The 16,981-nt window shown below is 47.6% G+C and overlaps 1 protein-coding gene across 4 annotated transcripts in view; it reads left to right on the top strand.

Annotated features, from left to right (window-relative positions):
- The window catches only part of lhfpl4a (LHFPL tetraspan subfamily member 4a), a 329,956-nt gene that overhangs the window by 248,832 nt on the left and 64,143 nt on the right, over positions 1 to 16,981 (top strand). For all 4 annotated transcript variants that reach the window (XM_073072852.1, XM_073072854.1, XM_073072853.1 and 1 more), the window contains exon 3: positions 221 to 237. In XM_073072852.1, coding sequence (XP_072928953.1) covers positions 221 to 237 — 17 coding nt within the window. The remainder of the gene's footprint in view (positions 1 to 220; positions 238 to 16,981) is intronic.

Here is a 16,981-nt window from a genome sequence, read left to right as displayed (position 1 = left end):
GGCATCTGGTTATAGTCATAAGTCCCATTTACCTACGTGCCCACACTCTCATATGTTTCAGTAGTGCAAATGAAACTGGAGGGTGACAATTTCAGCCACAACTGAAAGAGCGAGATGGGCAGATGGGAGTCGTTTTAAGTCGGGATGATTTATTTGTGTTTCTATGAGGACAAACTATTCATTACATTTATTGCTTTTTTTAATTTCTGTTGTTTTTCAGATTTCACCGGTGCCGCGGTAAGTGGATACCATGTTATTTCATGTAATGTCGTCTGATGAACAGAGCAGTGAGATACAGGCTTCCAACTTAACACCATATTACTGTGTTAAGAAAAACTGGTTACTGCAAGCAGGCTTTAAAAATGGGAACAATTCTTGATTAAAAAATATCAGTGACTTTTCAAAAGACCTCTTTGCAGAATAATGAGAAAGAGACCGCTTATTTTTGTTAGAGCAAGTATAGGCCCAAGATTACTATGTGTCTTTTTGTTTTGCTTTTAAGCAATCTTTATACATATGTCTGTCTATATGATGCATTGTTTCTCAATGTTTGAAGACAGGTGAAAACCTTTCTCCACCAATGTTGTTCAATGAGTCTGTAGAAGGATGACTACCTTTCTGTGCCAGTGTTTCTCAGTGAGTCTGCAGACAGGTGAATACCTTTCCCTACCAGTGTTCCTCAGTGAGTCTGTAGACAGGTGAATACCTTTCCGTTACAGTGTTCCTCAGTGAGTCTGTAGACAGGTGAATACCTTTCCTTGCCAGTGTTCCTCAGTGAGTCTGTAGACAGGTGAATACCTTTCCCTACCAGTGTTCATCAGTGAGTCTGTAGACAGGTGAATACCTTTCTGTGCCAGTGTTCCTCAGTGAGTCTGTGGACAGGTGAATAACTTTCCCTACCAGTGTTCCTCAGTGAGTCTGTAGACAGGTGAATACCTTTCCGTGCCAGTGTTCCTCAGTGAGTCTGTAGACAGGTGAATACCTTTCCGTGCCAGTGTTCCTCAGTGAGTCTGTAGACAGGTGAATACCTTTCCCTACCAGTGTTCATCAGTGAGTCTGTAGACAGGTGAATAACTTTCTGTGCCAGTGTTCCTCAGTGAGTCTGTGGACAGGTGAATAACTTTCCCTACCAGTGTTCCTCAGTGAGTCTGTAGACAGGTGAATACCTTTCCCTACCAGTGTTCATCAGTGAGTCTGTAGACAGGTGAATACCTTTCTGTGCCAGTGTTCCTCAGTGAGTCTGTGGACAGGTGAATAACTTTCCCTACCAGTGTTCCTCAGTGAGTCTGTAGACAGGTGAATACCTTTCCGTGCCAGTGTTCCTCAGTGAGTCTGTAGACAGGTGAATACCTTTCCGTGCCAGTGTTCCTCAGTGAGTCTGTAGACAGGTGAATACCTTTCCCTACCAGTGTTCATCAGTGAGTCTGTAGACAGGTGAATAACTTTCTGTGCCAGTGTTCCTCAGTGAGTCTGTGGACAGGTGAATAACTTTCCCTACCAGTGTTCCTCAGTGAGTCTGTAGACAGGTGAATACCTTTCTGTGCCAGTGTTCCTCAGTGAGTCTGTAGACAGGTGAATACTTTTCCGTGCCAGTGTTCCTCAGTGAGTCTTTAGACAGGTGAATACCTTTCAGTGCCAGTGTTCCTCAGTGAGTCTGTAGACAGGTGAATACCTTTCCGTGCCAGTGTTCCTCAGTGAGTCTGTAGACAGGTGAATACCTTTCCGTGCCAGTGTTCCTCAGTGAGTCTGTAGACAGGTGAATACCTTTCCGTGCCAGTGTTCCTCAGTGAGTCTGTAGACAGGTGAATACCTTTCCCAACCAGTGTTCCTCAGTGAGTCTGTAGACAGGTGAATACCTTTCCATGCCAGTGTTACTCAGTGAGTCTGTAGACAGGTGAATACCTTTCCGTGCCAGTGTTCCTCAGTGAGTCTGTAGAAAGGTGAATACCTTTCCGTGCCAGTGTTCCTCAGTGAGTCTGTAGACAGGTGAATACCTTTCCCTACCACTGTTCCTCAGTGAGTCTGTAGACAGGTGAATACCTTTCCATGCCAGTGTTCCTCAGTGAGTCTGTAGACAGGTGAATACCTTTCCCTACCAGTGTTCCTCAGTGAGTCTGTAGACAGGTGAATACCTTTCCCTACCAGTGTTCCTCAGTGAGTCTGTAGACAGGTGAATACCTTTCCCTACCAGTGTTCCTCAGTGAGTCTGTAGACAGGTGAATACTTTTCCGTGCCAGTGTTCCTCAGTGAGTCTGTAGACAGTTGAATACCTTTCCGTGCCAGTGTTCCTCAGAGAGTCTGTAGACAGGTGAATACCTTTCCCTACCACTGTTCCTCAGTGAGTCTGTAGACAGGTGAATACCTTTCTGTGCCAGTGTTTCTCAGTGAGTCTGTAGACAGGTGAATACCGTTCCGTGCCAGTGCTCCTCAGTGAGTCTGTAGACAGGTGAATACCTTTCTGTGCCAGTGTTCCTCAGTGAGTCTGTAGACAGGTGAATACCTTTCCGTAACAGTGTTCCTCAGTGAGTCTGTAGACAGGTGAATACCTTTCTGTGACAGTGTTCCTCAGTGAGTCTGTAGACAGGTGAATACCTTTCCGTGCCAGTGTTCCTCAGAGAGTCTGTAGACAGGTGAATACCTTTCCCTACCAGTGTTCCTCAGTGAGTCTGTAGACAGGTGAATACCTTTCCGTGCCAGTGTTCCTCAGTGAGTCGGTAGACAGGTGAATACCTTTCCCTACCAGTGTTCCTCAGTTAGCCTGTAGACAGGTGAATACCTTTCCCTACCAGTGTTCCTCAGTGAGTCTGTAGACAGGTGAATACCTTTCCGTACCAGTGTTCCTCAGTGAGTCTGCAGACAGGTGAATACCTTTCTGTGACAGTGTTACTCAGTGAGTCTGTAAACAGGTGAATACCTTTCCATGCCAGTGTTCCTCAGTGAGTCTGTAGACAGGTGAATACCTTTCCGTACCAGTGTTCCTCAGTGAGTCTGTAGACAGGTGAATACCTTTCCGTACCAGTGTTCCTCAGTGAGTCTGTAGACAGGTGAATACCTTTCCGTGCCAGTGTTCCTCAGTGAGTCTGTAGACAGGTGAATACCTTTCCCTACCAGTGTTCCTCAGTGAGTCTGTAGACAGGTGAATACCTTTCCCTACCAGTGTTCCTCAGTGAGTCTGTAGACAGGTGAATACCTTTCCCTACCAGTGTTCCTCAGTGAGTCTGTAGACAGGTGAATACCTTTCCCTACCAGTGTTCCTCAGTGAGTCTGTAGACAGGTCAATACCTTTCCCTACCAGTGTTCCTCAGTGAGTCTGTAGACAGGTGAATACCTTTCCCTACCAGTGTTACTCAGTGAGTCTGTAGACAGGTGAATACCTTTCCCTACCAGTGTTCCTCAGTGAGTCTGTATACAGGTGAATACCTTTCGCTACCAGTGTTCCTCAGTGAGTCTGTAGACAGGTGAATACCTTTCCGTACCAGTGTTCCTCAGTGAGTCTGTAGACAGGTGAATACCTTTCCGTGCCAGTGTTCCTCAGTGAGTCTGTAGACAGGTGAATACCTTTCCGTGCCAGTGTTCCTCAGTGAGTCTGTAGACAGGTGAATACCTTTCCGTGCCAGTGTTCCTCAGTGAGTCTGTAGACAGGTGAATACCTTTCCGTGCCAGTGTTCCTCAGTGAGTCTGTAGACAGGTGAATACCTTTCCCTACCAGTGTTCCTCAGTGAGTCTGTAGACAGGTGAATACCTTTCCCTACCAGTGTTCCTCAGTGAGTCTGTAGACAGGTGAATACCTTTCCCTACCAGTGTTCCTCAGTGAGTCTGTAGACAGGTGAACACCTTTCCGTGCCAGTGTTCCTCAGTGAGACTGTAGACAGGTGAATACCTTTCCGTGCCAGTGTTCCTCAGTGAGTCTGTAGACAGGTGAATACCTTTCCCTACCAGTGTTCCTCAGTGAGTCTGTAGGCAGGTGAATACCTTTCCATGCCAGTGTTCCTCAGTGAGTCTGTAGACAGGTGAATACCTTTCCGTGCCAGTGTTCCTCAGTGAGTCTGTAGACAGGTGAATACCTTTCCCTACCAGTGTTCATCAGTGAGTCTGTAGACAGGTGAATAACTTTCTGTGCCAGTGTTCCTCAGTGAGTCTGTGGACAGGTGAATAACTTTCCCTACCAGTGTTCCTCAGTGAGTCTGTAGACAGGTGAATACCTTTCTGTGCCAGTGTTCCTCAGTGAGTCTGTAGACAGGTGAATACTTTTCCGTGCCAGTGTTCCTCAGTGAGTCTTTAGACAGGTGAATACCTTTCAGTGCCAGTGTTCCTCAGTGAGTCTGTAGACAGGTGAATACCTTTCCGTGCCAGTGTTCCTCAGTGAGTCTGTAGACAGGTGAATACCTTTCCGTGCCAGTGTTCCTCAGTGAGTCTGTAGACAGGTGAATACCTTTCCGTGCCAGTGTTCCTCAGTGAGTCTGTAGACAGGTGAATACCTTTCCCAACCAGTGTTCCTCAGTGAGTCTGTAGACAGGTGAATACCTTTCCATGCCAGTGTTACTCAGTGAGTCTGTAGACAGGTGAATACCTTTCCGTGCCAGTGTTCCTCAGTGAGTCTGTAGAAAGGTGAATACCTTTCCGTGCCAGTGTTCCTCAGTGAGTCTGTAGACAGGTGAATACCTTTCCCTACCACTGTTCCTCAGTGAGTCTGTAGACAGGTGAATACCTTTCCATGCCAGTGTTCCTCAGTGAGTCTGTAGACAGGTGAATACCTTTCCCTACCAGTGTTCCTCAGTGAGTCTGTAGACAGGTGAATACCTTTCCCTACCAGTGTTCCTCAGTGAGTCTGTAGACAGGTGAATACCTTTCCCTACCAGTGTTCCTCAGTGAGTCTGTAGACAGGTGAATACTTTTCCGTGCCAGTGTTCCTCAGTGAGTCTGTAGACAGTTGAATACCTTTCCGTGCCAGTGTTCCTCAGAGAGTCTGTAGACAGGTGAATACCTTTCCCTACCACTGTTCCTCAGTGAGTCTGTAGACAGGTGAATACCTTTCTGTGCCAGTGTTTCTCAGTGAGTCTGTAGACAGGTGAATACCGTTCCGTGCCAGTGCTCCTCAGTGAGTCTGTAGACAGGTGAATACCTTTCTGTGCCAGTGTTCCTCAGTGAGTCTGTAGACAGGTGAATACCTTTCCGTAACAGTGTTCCTCAGTGAGTCTGTAGACAGGTGAATACCTTTCTGTGACAGTGTTCCTCAGTGAGTCTGTAGACAGGTGAATACCTTTCCGTGCCAGTGTTCCTCAGAGAGTCTGTAGACAGGTGAATACCTTTCCCTACCAGTGTTCCTCAGTGAGTCTGTAGACAGGTGAATACCTTTCCGTGCCAGTGTTCCTCAGTGAGTCGGTAGACAGGTGAATACCTTTCCCTACCAGTGTTCCTCAGTTAGCCTGTAGACAGGTGAATACCTTTCCCTACCAGTGTTCCTCAGTGAGTCTGTAGACAGGTGAATACCTTTCCGTACCAGTGTTCCTCAGTGAGTCTGCAGACAGGTGAATACCTTTCTGTGACAGTGTTACTCAGTGAGTCTGTAAACAGGTGAATACCTTTCCATGCCAGTGTTCCTCAGTGAGTCTGTAGACAGGTGAATACCTTTCCGTACCAGTGTTCCTCAGTGAGTCTGTAGACAGGTGAATACCTTTCCGTACCAGTGTTCCTCAGTGAGTCTGTAGACAGGTGAATACCTTTCCGTGCCAGTGTTCCTCAGTGAGTCTGTAGACAGGTGAATACCTTTCCCTACCAGTGTTCCTCAGTGAGTCTGTAGACAGGTGAATACCTTTCCCTACCAGTGTTCCTCAGTGAGTCTGTAGACAGGTGAATACCTTTCCCTACCAGTGTTCCTCAGTGAGTCTGTAGACAGGTGAATACCTTTCCCTACCAGTGTTCCTCAGTGAGTCTGTAGACAGGTCAATACCTTTCCCTACCAGTGTTCCTCAGTGAGTCTGTAGACAGGTGAATACCTTTCCCTACCAGTGTTACTCAGTGAGTCTGTAGACAGGTGAATACCTTTCCCTACCAGTGTTCCTCAGTGAGTCTGTATACAGGTGAATACCTTTCGCTACCAGTGTTCCTCAGTGAGTCTGTAGACAGGTGAATACCTTTCCGTACCAGTGTTCCTCAGTGAGTCTGTAGACAGGTGAATACCTTTCCGTGCCAGTGTTCCTCAGTGAGTCTGTAGACAGGTGAATACCTTTCCGTGCCAGTGTTCCTCAGTGAGTCTGTAGACAGGTGAATACCTTTCCGTGCCAGTGTTCCTCAGTGAGTCTGTAGACAGGTGAATACCTTTCCGTGCCAGTGTTCCTCAGTGAGTCTGTAGACAGGTGAATACCTTTCCCTACCAGTGTTCCTCAGTGAGTCTGTAGACAGGTGAATACCTTTCCCTACCAGTGTTCCTCAGTGAGTCTGTAGACAGGTGAATACCTTTCCCTACCAGTGTTCCTCAGTGAGTCTGTAGACAGGTGAATACCTTTCCGTGCCAGTGTTCCTCAGTGAGACTGTAGACAGGTGAATACCTTTCCGTGCCAGTGTTCCTCAGTGAGTCTGTAGACAGGTGAATACCTTTCCCTACCAGTGTTCCTCAGTGAGTCTGTAGGCAGGTGAATACCTTTCCATGCCAGTGTTCCTCAGTGAGTCTGTAGACAGGTGAATACCTTTCCCTACCAGTGTTCCTCAGTGAGTCTGTAGACAGGTGAATACCTTTCCGTGCCAGTGTTCCTCAGTGAGTCTGTAGACAGGTGAATACCTTTCCCTACCAGTGTTCCTCAGTGAGTCTATAGACAGGTGAATACTTTTCCGTGCCAGTGTTCCTCAGTGAGTCTGTAGACAGGTGAATACCTTTCCATGCCAGTGTTCCTCAGTGAGTCTGTAGACAGGTGAATACCTTTCCGTGCCAGTGTTCCTCAGTGAGTCTGTAGACAGGTGAATACCTTTCCATGCCAGTGTTCCTCAGTGAGTCTGTAGACAGGTGAATACCTTTCCGTGCCAGTGTTCCTCAGTGAGTCTGTAGACAGGTGAATACCTTTCCCTACCAGTGTTCCTCAGTGAGTCTCTATACAGGTGAATACCTTTCCGTGCCAGTGTTCCTCAGTGAGTCTGTAGACAGGTGAATACCTTTCCCTACCAGTGTTCCTCAGTGAGTCTGCAGACAGGTGAATACCTTTCCCTACCAGTGTTCCTCAGTGAGTCTGTAGACAGGTGAATACCTTTCCCTACCAGTGTTCCTCAGTGAGTCTGCAGACAGGTGAATACCTTTCCCTACCAGTGTTCCTCAGTGAGTCTGTAGACAGGTGAAAACCTTTCCCTACCAGTGTTCCTCAGCGAGTCTGTAGACAGGTGAATACCTTTCCCTACCAGTGTTCCTCAGTGAGTCTGTAAACAGGTGAATACCTTTCCCTACCAGTGTTCCTCAGTGAGTCTGTAGACAGGTGAATACCTTTCCCTACCAGTGTTCATCAGTGAGTCTGTAGACAGGTGAATACCTTTCCGTGCCAGTGTTCCTCAGTGAGTCTGTAGACAGGTGAATACCTTTCTGTGCCAGTGTTCCTCAGTGAGTCTGTAGACAGGTGAATACCTTTCCATGCCAGTGTTCCTCAGTGAGTCTGTAGACAGGTGAATACCTTTCCGTGCCTGTGTTCCTCAGTGAGTCTGTAGACAGGTGAATACCTTTCCATGCCAGTGTTCCTCAGTGAGTCTGTAGACAGGTGAATACCTTTCCATGCCAGTGTTTCTCAGTGAGTCTGTAGACAGGTGAATACCTTTCCATGCCAGTGTTCCTCAGTGAGTCTGTAGACAGGTGAATACCTTTCCGTGCCGGTGTTTCTCAGTGAGTCTGTAGACAGGTGAATACCTTTCCGTGCCAGTGTTCCTCAGTGATTCTGTAGACAGGTGAATACCTTTCCGTGCCGGTGTTTCTCAGTGAGTCTGTAGACAGGTGAATACCTTTCCGTGCCAGTGTTCCTCAGTGAGTCTGTAGACAGGTGAATACCTTTCCCTACCAGTGTTCCTCAGTGAGTCTATAGACAGGTGAATACTTTTCCGTGCCAGTGTTCCTCAGTGAGTCTGTAGACAGGTGAATACCTTTCCATGCCAGTGTTCCTCAGTGAGTCTGTAGACAGGTGAATACCTTTCCCTACCAGTGTTCCTCAGTGAGTCTGTAGACAGGTGAATATCTTTCCCTACCCGTGTTCCTCAGTGAGTCTGTAGACAGGTGAATACCTTTCCCTACCAGTGTTCCTCAGTGAGTCTGCAGACAGGTGAATACCTTTCCCTACCAGTGTTCCTCAGTGAGTCTGTAGACAGGTGAAAAACTTTCCCTACCAGTGTTCCTCAGTGAGTCTGTAGACAGGTGAATACCTTTCCCTACGAGTGTTCCTCAGTGAGTCTGTAGACAGGTGAATACCTTTCCCTACCAGTGTTCCTCAGTGAGTCTGTAGACAGGTGAATACCTTTCCCTACCAGTGTTCCTCAGTGAGTCTGTTATCAGGTGAATACCTTTCCCTACCAGTGTTCCTCAGTGAGTCTGTAGACAGGTGAATACCTTTCCCTACCAATGTTCCTCAGTGAGTCTGTAGACAGGTGAATACCTTTCAATACCAGTGTTCCTCAGTGAGTCTGTAGACAGGTGAATACCTTTCCCTACCAGTGTTCCTCAGTGAGTCTGTAGACAGGTGAATACCTTTCCATGCCAGTGTTCCTCAGTGAGTCTGTAGACAGGTGAATACCTTTCCCTACCAGTGTTCCTCAGTGAGTCTGTAGACAGGTGAATACCTTTCCGTGCCAGTGTTCCTCAGTGAGTCTGTAGACAGGTGAATACCTTTCCCTACCAGTGTTCCTCAGTGAGTCTATAGACAGGTGAATACTTTTCCGTGCCAGTGTTCCTCAGTGAGTCTGTAGACAGGTGAATACCTTTCCATGCCAGTGTTCCTCAGTGAGTCTGTAGACAGCTGAATACCTTTCCATGCCAGTGTTTCTCAGTGAGTCTGTAGACAGGTGAATACCTTTCCGTGCCTGTGTTCCTCAGTGAGTCTGTAGACAGGTGAATACCTTTCCATGCCAGTGTTTCTCAGTGAGTCTGTAGACAGGTGAATACCTTTCCGTGCCAGTGTTCCTCAGTGAGTCTGTAGACAGGTGAATACCTTTCCCTACCAGTGTTCCTCAGTGAGTCTATAGACAGGTGAATACTTTTCCGTGCCAGTGTTCCTCAGTGAGTCTGTAGACAGGTGAATACCTTTCCATGCCAGTGTTCCTCAGTGAGTCTGTAGACAGGTGAATACCTTTCCCTACCAGTGTTCCTCAGTGAGTCTGTAGACAGGTGAATACCTTTCCCTACCAGTGTTCCTCAGTGAGTCTGCAGACAGGTGAATACCTTTCCCTACCAGTGTTCCTCAGTGAGTCTGTAGACAGGTGAAAAACTTTCCCTACCAGTGTTCCTCAGTGAGTCTGTAGACAGGTGAATACCTTTCCCTACGAGTGTTCCTCAGTGAGTCTGTAGACAGGTGAATACCTTTCCCTACCAGTGTTCCTCAGTGAGTCTGTAGACAGGTGAATACCTTTCCCTACCAGTGTTCCTCAGTGAGTCTGTTATCAGGTGAATACCTTTCCCTACCAGTGTTCCTCAGTGAGTCTGTAGACAGGTGAATACCTTTCCCTACCAGTGTTCCTCAGTGAGTCTGTAGACAGGTGAATACCTTTCCCTACCAGTGTTCCTCAGTGAGTCTGTAGACAGGTGAATACCTTTCCCTACCAGTGTTCCTCAGTGAGTCTGTAGACAGGTGAATACCTTTCCCTACCAGTGTTCCTCAGTGAGTCTGTAGACAGGTGAATACCTTTCCCTACCAGTGTTCCTCAGTGAGTCTGTAGACAGGTGAATACCTTTCCCTACCAGTGTTCCTCAGTGAGTCTGTAGACAGGTGAATACCTTTCCCTACCAGTGTTTCTCAGTGAGTCTGTAGACAGATGAATACCTTTCTGTGCCAGTGTTCCTCAGTGAGTCTGTAGACAGGTGAATACCTTTCTGTGCCAGTGCTCCTCAGTGAGTCTGTAGACAGGTGAATACCTTTCCCTACCAGTGTTCCTCAGTGAGTCTGTAGACAGGTGAATACCTTTCCCTACCAGTGTTCCTCAGTGAGTCTGTAGACAGGTGAATACCTTTCCCTACCAGTGTTCCTCAGTGAGTCTGTAGACAGATGAATACCTTTCTGTGCCAGTGTTCCTCAGTCAGTCTGTAGACAGGTGAATACCTTTCCCTACCAGTGTTTCTCAGTGAGTCTGTAGACAGATGAATAAATTTCTGTGCCAGTGTTCCTCAGTGAGTCTGTAGACAGGTGAATACCTTTCTGTGCCAGTGTTCCTCAGTGAGTCTGTAGACAGGTGAATACCTTTCCGTGCCAGTGTTCCTCAGTGAGTCTGTAGACAGGTGAATACCTTTCCCTACCATTGTTCCTCAGTGAGTCTGTAGACAGGTGAATACCTTTCCCTACCAGTGTTCCTCAGTGTGTCTGTAGACAGGTGAATACCTTTCCCTACCATTGTTCCTCAGTGAGTCTGTAGACAGGTGAATACCTTTCCCTACCAGTGTTCCTCAGTGAGTCTGTAGACAGGTGAATACCTTTCCGTGCCAGTGTTCCTCAGTGAGTCTGTAGACAGGTGAATACCTTTCCCTACCATTGTTCCTCAGTGAGTCTGTAGACAGGTGAATACCTTTCCCTACCAGTGTTCCTCAGTGTGTCTGTAGACAGGTGAATACCTTTCCCTACCAGTGTTCCTCAGTGAGTCTGTAGACAGGTGAATACCTTTCCCTACCAGTGTTCATCAGTGAGTCTGTAGACAGGTGAATACCTTTCCGTTCCAGTGTTCCTCAGTGAGTCTGTAGACAGGTGAATACCTTTCCGTGCCAGTGTTCCTCAGTGAGTCTGTAGACAGGTGAATACCTTTCTGTGCCAGTGTTCCTCAGTGAGTCTGTAGACAGGTGAATACCTTTCTGTGCCAATGTTCCTCAGTGAGTCTGTAGACAGGTGAATACCTTTCCCTACCAGTGTTCCTCAGTGAGTCTGTAGACAGGTGAATACCTTTCTGTGCCAGTGTTCCTCAGTGAGTCTGTAGACAGGTGAATACCTTTCTGTGCCAATGTTCCTCAGTGAGTCTGTAGACAGGTGAATACCTTTCCGTGCCAGTGTTCCTCAGTGAGTCTGTAGACAGGTGAATACCTTTCCCTACCAGTGTTCCTCATTGAGTCTGTAGACAGGTGAATACCTTTGCAATGCCAGTGTTCCTCAGTGAGTCTGTAGACAGGTGAATACCTTTCCCTACCAGTGTTCCTCAGTGAGTCTGTAGACAGGTGAATACCTTTCCCTACCAGTGTTCCTCAGTGAGTCTGTTATCAGGTGAATACCTTTCCCTACCAGTGTTCCTCAGTGAGTCTGTAGACAGGTGAATACCTTTCCCTACCAGTGTTCCTCAGTGAGTCTGTAGACAGGTGAATACCTTTCCCTACCAGTGTTCCTCAGTGAGTCTGTAGACAGGTGAATACCTTTCCCTACCAGTGTTCCTCAGTGAGTCTGTAGACAGGTGAATACCTTTCCATGCCAGTGTTCCTCAGTGAGTCTGTAGACAGGTGAATACCTTTCCCTACCAGTGTTCCTCAGTGAGTCTGTAGACAGGTGAATACCTTTCCATGGTAGTGTTCCTCAGTGAGTCTGTAGACAGGTGAATACCTTTCCATGCCAGTGTTCCTCAGTGAGTCTGCAGACAGGTGAATACCTTTCCGTGCGAGTGTTCCTCAGTGAGTCTGTAGACAGGTGAATACCTTTCCCTACCAGTGTTCCAAAGTGAGTCTTTAGACAGGTGAATACCTTTCCGTGCCAGTGTTCCTCTGTGAGTCTGTAGACAGGTGAATACCTTTCCGTGCCAGTGTTCCTCAGTGAGTCTGTAGACAGGTGAATACCTTTCCGTGCCAGTGTTCCTCAGTGAGTCTATAGACAGGTGAATACCTTTCCGTGCCAGTGTTCCTCAGTGAGTCTGTAGACAGGTGAATACCTTTCCCTACCATTGTTCCTCAGTGAGTCTGTAGGCAGGTGAATACCTTTCCATGCCAGTGTTCCTCAGTGAGTCTGTAGACAGGTGAATACCTTTCCGTACCAGTGTTCCTCAGTGAGTCTGTAGACAGGTGAATACCTTTCCCTACCAGTGTTCCTCAGTGAGTCTGTAGACAGGTGAATACCTTTCCATGCCAGTGTTCCTCAGTGAGTCTGTAGACAGGTGAATACCTTTCCCTACCAGTGTTCCTCAGTGAGTCTCTAGACAGGTGAATACCTTTCCGTACCAGTGTTCCTCAGTGAGTCTGTAGACAGGTGAATACCTTTCCCTACCAGTGTTCCTCAGTGAGTCTGTAGACAGGTGAATACCTTTCCATGCCAGTGTTCCTCAGTGAGTCTGTAGACAGGTGAATACCTTTCCCTACCAGTGTTCCTCAGTGAGTCTGTAGACAGGTGAATACCTTTCCGTACCAGTGTTCCTCAGTGAGTCTGTAGACAGGTGAATACCTTTCCGTGCCTGTGTTCCTCAGTGAGACTGTAGACAGGTGAATACCTTTCCGTACCAGTGTTCCTCAGTGAGTCTGTAGACAGGTGAATACCTTTCCGTACCAGTGTTCCTCAGTGAGTCTGTAGACAGGTGAATATCTTCCCCTACCAGTGTTCCTCAGTGAGTCTGTAGACAGGTGAATACCTTTCCATGCCAGTGTTCCTCAGTGAGTCTGTAGACAGGTGAATACCTTTCCGTACCAGTGTTCCTCAGTGAGTCTGTAGACAGGTGAATACCTTTCCCTACCAGTGTTCCTCAGTGAGTCTGTAGACAGGTGAATACCTTTCCATGCCAGTGTTCCTCAGTGAGTCTGTAGACAGGTGAATACCTTTCCATGCCAGTGTTCCTCAGTGAGTCTCTAGACAGGTGAATACCTTTCCGTGCCAGTGTTCCTCAGTGAGTCTGTAGACAGGTGAATACCTTTCCGTGCCAGTGTTCCTCAGTGAGTCTGTAGACAGGTGAATACCTTTCCGTACCAGTGTTCCTCAGTGAGTCTGTAGACAGGTGAATACCTTTCCGTGCCAGTGTTCCTCAGTGAGTCTGTAGACAGGTGAATACCTTTCCGTGCCAGTGTTCCTCAGTGAGTCTGTAGACAGGTGAATACCTTTCTGTGCCAGTGTTTTTCAGTGAGTCTGTAGACAGGTGAATACCTTTCCCTACCAGTGTTCCTCAGTGAGTCTGTAGACAGGTGAATACCTTTCCATGGTAGTGTTCCTCAGTGAGTCTGTAGACAGGTGAATACCTTTCCCTACCAGTGTTCCAAAGTGAGTCTTTAGACAGGTGAATACCTTTCCGTGCCAGTGTTCCTCTGTGAGTCTGTAGACAGGTGAATACCTTTCCGTGCCAGTGTTCCTCAGTGAGTCTGTAGACAGGTGAATTCCTTTCCATGCCAGTGTTCCTCAGTGAGTCTGTAGACAGGTGAATACCTTTCCCTACCATTGTTCCTCAGTGAGTCTGTAGGCAGGTGAATACCTTTCCATGCCAGTGTTCCTCAGTGAGTCTGTAGACAGGTGAATACCTTTCCATGCCAGTGTTCCTCAGTGAGTCTGTAGACAGGTGAATACCTTTCCGTACCAGTGTTCCTCAGTGAGTCTGTAGACAGGTGAATACCTTTCCGTGCCAGTGTTCCTCAGCGAGTCTGTAGACAGGTGAATACCTTTCCGTGCCAGTGTTCCTCAGTGAGTCTGTAGACAGGTGAATACCTTTCCGTGCCAGTGTTCCTCAGTGAGTCTGTAGACAGGTGAATACCTTTCCGTGCCGGTGTTCCTCAGTGAGTCTGTAGACAGGTGAATACCTTTCCGTGCCAGTGTTCCTCAGTGAGTCTGTAGGCAGGTGAATACCTTTCCCTACCAGTGTTCCTCAGTGAGTCTGTAGACAGGTGAATACCTTTCCGTACCAGTGTTCCTCAGTGAGTCTGTAGACAGGTGAATACCTTTCCGTACCAGTGTTCCTCAGTGAGTCTGCAGACAGGTGAATACCTTTCCGTGCCTGTGTTCCTCAGTGAGACTGTAGACAGGTGAATACCTTTCCATGCCAGTGTTCCTCAGTGAGTCTGTAGACAGGTGAATACCTTTCCGTACCAGTGTTCCTCAGTGAGTCTGTAGACAGGTGAATACCTTTCCCTACCAGTGTTCCTCAGTGCGTCTGTAGACAGGTGAATACCTTTCCATGCCAGTGTTCCTCAGTGAGTCTGTAGACAGGTGAATACCTTTCCGTGCCAGTGTTCCTCAGTGAGTCTGTAGACAGGTGAATACCTTTCCGTACCAGTGTTCCTCAGTGAGTCTGTAGACAGGTGAATACCTTTCCGTGCCAGTGTTCCTCAGTGAGTCTGTAGACAGGTGAATACCTTTCCGTGCCAGTGTTCCTCAGTGAGTCTGTAGACAGGTGAATACCTTTCTGTGCCAGTGTTCCTCAGTGAGTCTGTAGACAGGTGAATACCTTTCCCTACCAGTGTTCCTCAGTGAGTCTGTAGACAGGTGAATACCTTTCCCCACCAGTGTTCCTCAGTGAGTCTGTAGACAGGTGAATACCTTTCCCTACCAGTGTTCCTCATTGAGTCTGTAGACGGATGAATACCTTTCCCTACCAGTGTTCATCAGTGAGTCTGTTATCAGGTGAATACCTTTCTGTGCCAGTGTTCCTCAGTGAGTCTGTAGACAGGTGAATACCTTTCTGTGCCAGTATTCCTCAGTGAGTCTGTAGACAGGTGAATACCTTTCCGTGCCAGTGTTCCTCAGTGAGTCTGTAGACAGGTGAATACCTTTCCCTACCAGTGTTCCTCAGTGAGTCTGTAGACAGGTGAATACCTTTCCCTACCAGTGTTTCTCAGTGAGTCTGTAGACAGGTGAATACCTTTCCGTGCCAGTGTTCCTCAGTGAGTCTGTAGACAGGTGAATACCTTTCCCTACCAGTGTTCCTCAGTGAGTCTGTAGACAGGTGAATACCTTTCCGTGCCAGTGTTCCTCAGTGAGTCTGTAGACAGGTGAATACCTTTCCCTACCAGTGTTCCTCAGTGAGTCTGTAGACAGGTGAATACCTTTCCCTACCAGTGTTCCTCAGTGAGTCTGTAGACAGGTGAATATCTTTCCGTGCCAGTGTTCCTCAGTGAGTCTGTAGACAGTTGAATACCTTTCCGTGCCAGTGTTCCTCAGTGAGTCTGTAGACAGTTGAATACCTTTCCCTACCATTGTTCCTCAGTGAGTCTGTAGACAGGTGAATACCTTTCCCTACCAGTGTTTCTCAGTGAGTCTGTAGACAGATGAATACATTTCTGTGCCAGTGTTCCTCAGTGAGTCTGTAGACAGGTGAATACCTTTCTGTGCCAGTGTTCCTCAGTGAGTCTGTAGACAGGTGAATACCTTTCCCTACCAGTGTTCCTCAGTGAGTCTGTAGACAGGTGAATACCTTTCCCTACCAGTGTTCCTCAGTGAGTCTGTAGACAGGTGAATACCTTTCCGTGCCAGTGTTCCTCAGTGAGTCTGTAGACAGGTGAATACCTTTCCCTACCATTGTTCCTCAGTGAGTCTGTAGACAGGTGAATACCTTTCCCTACCAGTGTTCCTCAGTGTGTCTGTAGACAGGTGAATACCTTTCCCTACCATTGTTCCTCAGTGAGTCTGTAGACAGGTGAATACCTTTCCCTACCAGTGTTCCTCAGTGAGTCTGTAGACAGGTGAATACCTTTCCTTGCCAGTGTTCCTCAGTGAGTCTGTAGACAGGTGAATACCTTTCCCTACCATTGTTCCTCAGTGAGTCTGTAGACAGGTGAATACCTTTCCCTACCAGTGTTCCTCAGTGTGTCTGTAGACAGGTGAATACCTTTCCCTACCAGTGTTCCTCAGTGAGTCTGTAGACAGGTGAATACCTTTCCCTACCAGTGTTCATCAGTGAGTCTGTAGACAGGTGAATACCTTTCCGTTCCAGTGTTCCTCATTGAGTCTGTAGACAGGTGAATACCTTTCCCTACCAGTTTTCCTCAGTGAGTCTGTAGACAGGTGAATACCTTTCCGTGCCAGTGTTCCTCATTGAGTCTGTAGACAGGTGAATACCTTTCCGTGCCAGTGTTCCTCAGTGAGTCTGTAGACAGGTGAATACCTTTCCCTACCAGTGTTCCTCAGTGAGTCTGTAGACAGGTGAATACCTTTCCCTACCAGTGTTCCTCAGTGAGTCTGTAGACAGGTGAATACCTTTCCGTGCCATTGTTCCTCAGTGAGTCTGTAGACAGGTGAATACCTTTCCGTGCCATTGTTCCTCAGTGAGTCTGTAGACAGGTGAATACCTTTCCGTGCCAGTGTTCCTCAGTGAGTCTGTAGACAGGTGAATACCTTTCCCTACCAGTGTTCCTCAGTGAGTCTGTAGACAGGTGAATACCTTTCCGTGCCAGTGTTCCTCAGTCAGTCTGTAGACAGGTGAATACCTTTCCCTACCAGTGTTCCTCAGTGAGTCTGTAGACAGGTGAATACCTTTCCCTACCAGTGTTCCTCAGTGAGTCTGTAGACAGGTGAATACCTTTCCGTGCCAGTGTTCCTCAGTGAGTCTGTAGACAGGTGAATACCTTTCCGTGCCAGTGTTCCTCAGTGAGTCTGTAGACAGGTGAATACCTTTCCCTACGAGTGTTCCTCAGTGAGTCTGTAGACAGGTGAATACCTTTCCCTACCAGTGTTCCTCAGTGAGTCTGTAGACAGGTGAATACCTTTCCCTACCAGTGTTCCTCAGTGAGTCTGTAGACAGGTGAATACCTTTCCGTGCCAGTGTTCCTCAGTGAGTCTGTAGACAGGTGAATACCTTTCCGTGCCAGTGTTCCTCAGTGAGTCTGTAGACAGGTGAATACCTTTCCCTACCAGTGTTCCTCAGTGAGTCTGTAGAC

Source organism: Hemitrygon akajei, chromosome 19 (genome assembly GCF_048418815.1).
Source record: "Hemitrygon akajei chromosome 19, sHemAka1.3, whole genome shotgun sequence".
Taxonomy (NCBI): Eukaryota; Metazoa; Chordata; class Chondrichthyes; order Myliobatiformes; family Dasyatidae; genus Hemitrygon; species Hemitrygon akajei.
Note: the sequence above shows the minus strand (reverse complement) of the source record. Positions and strands in the feature narration are given on the sequence as shown.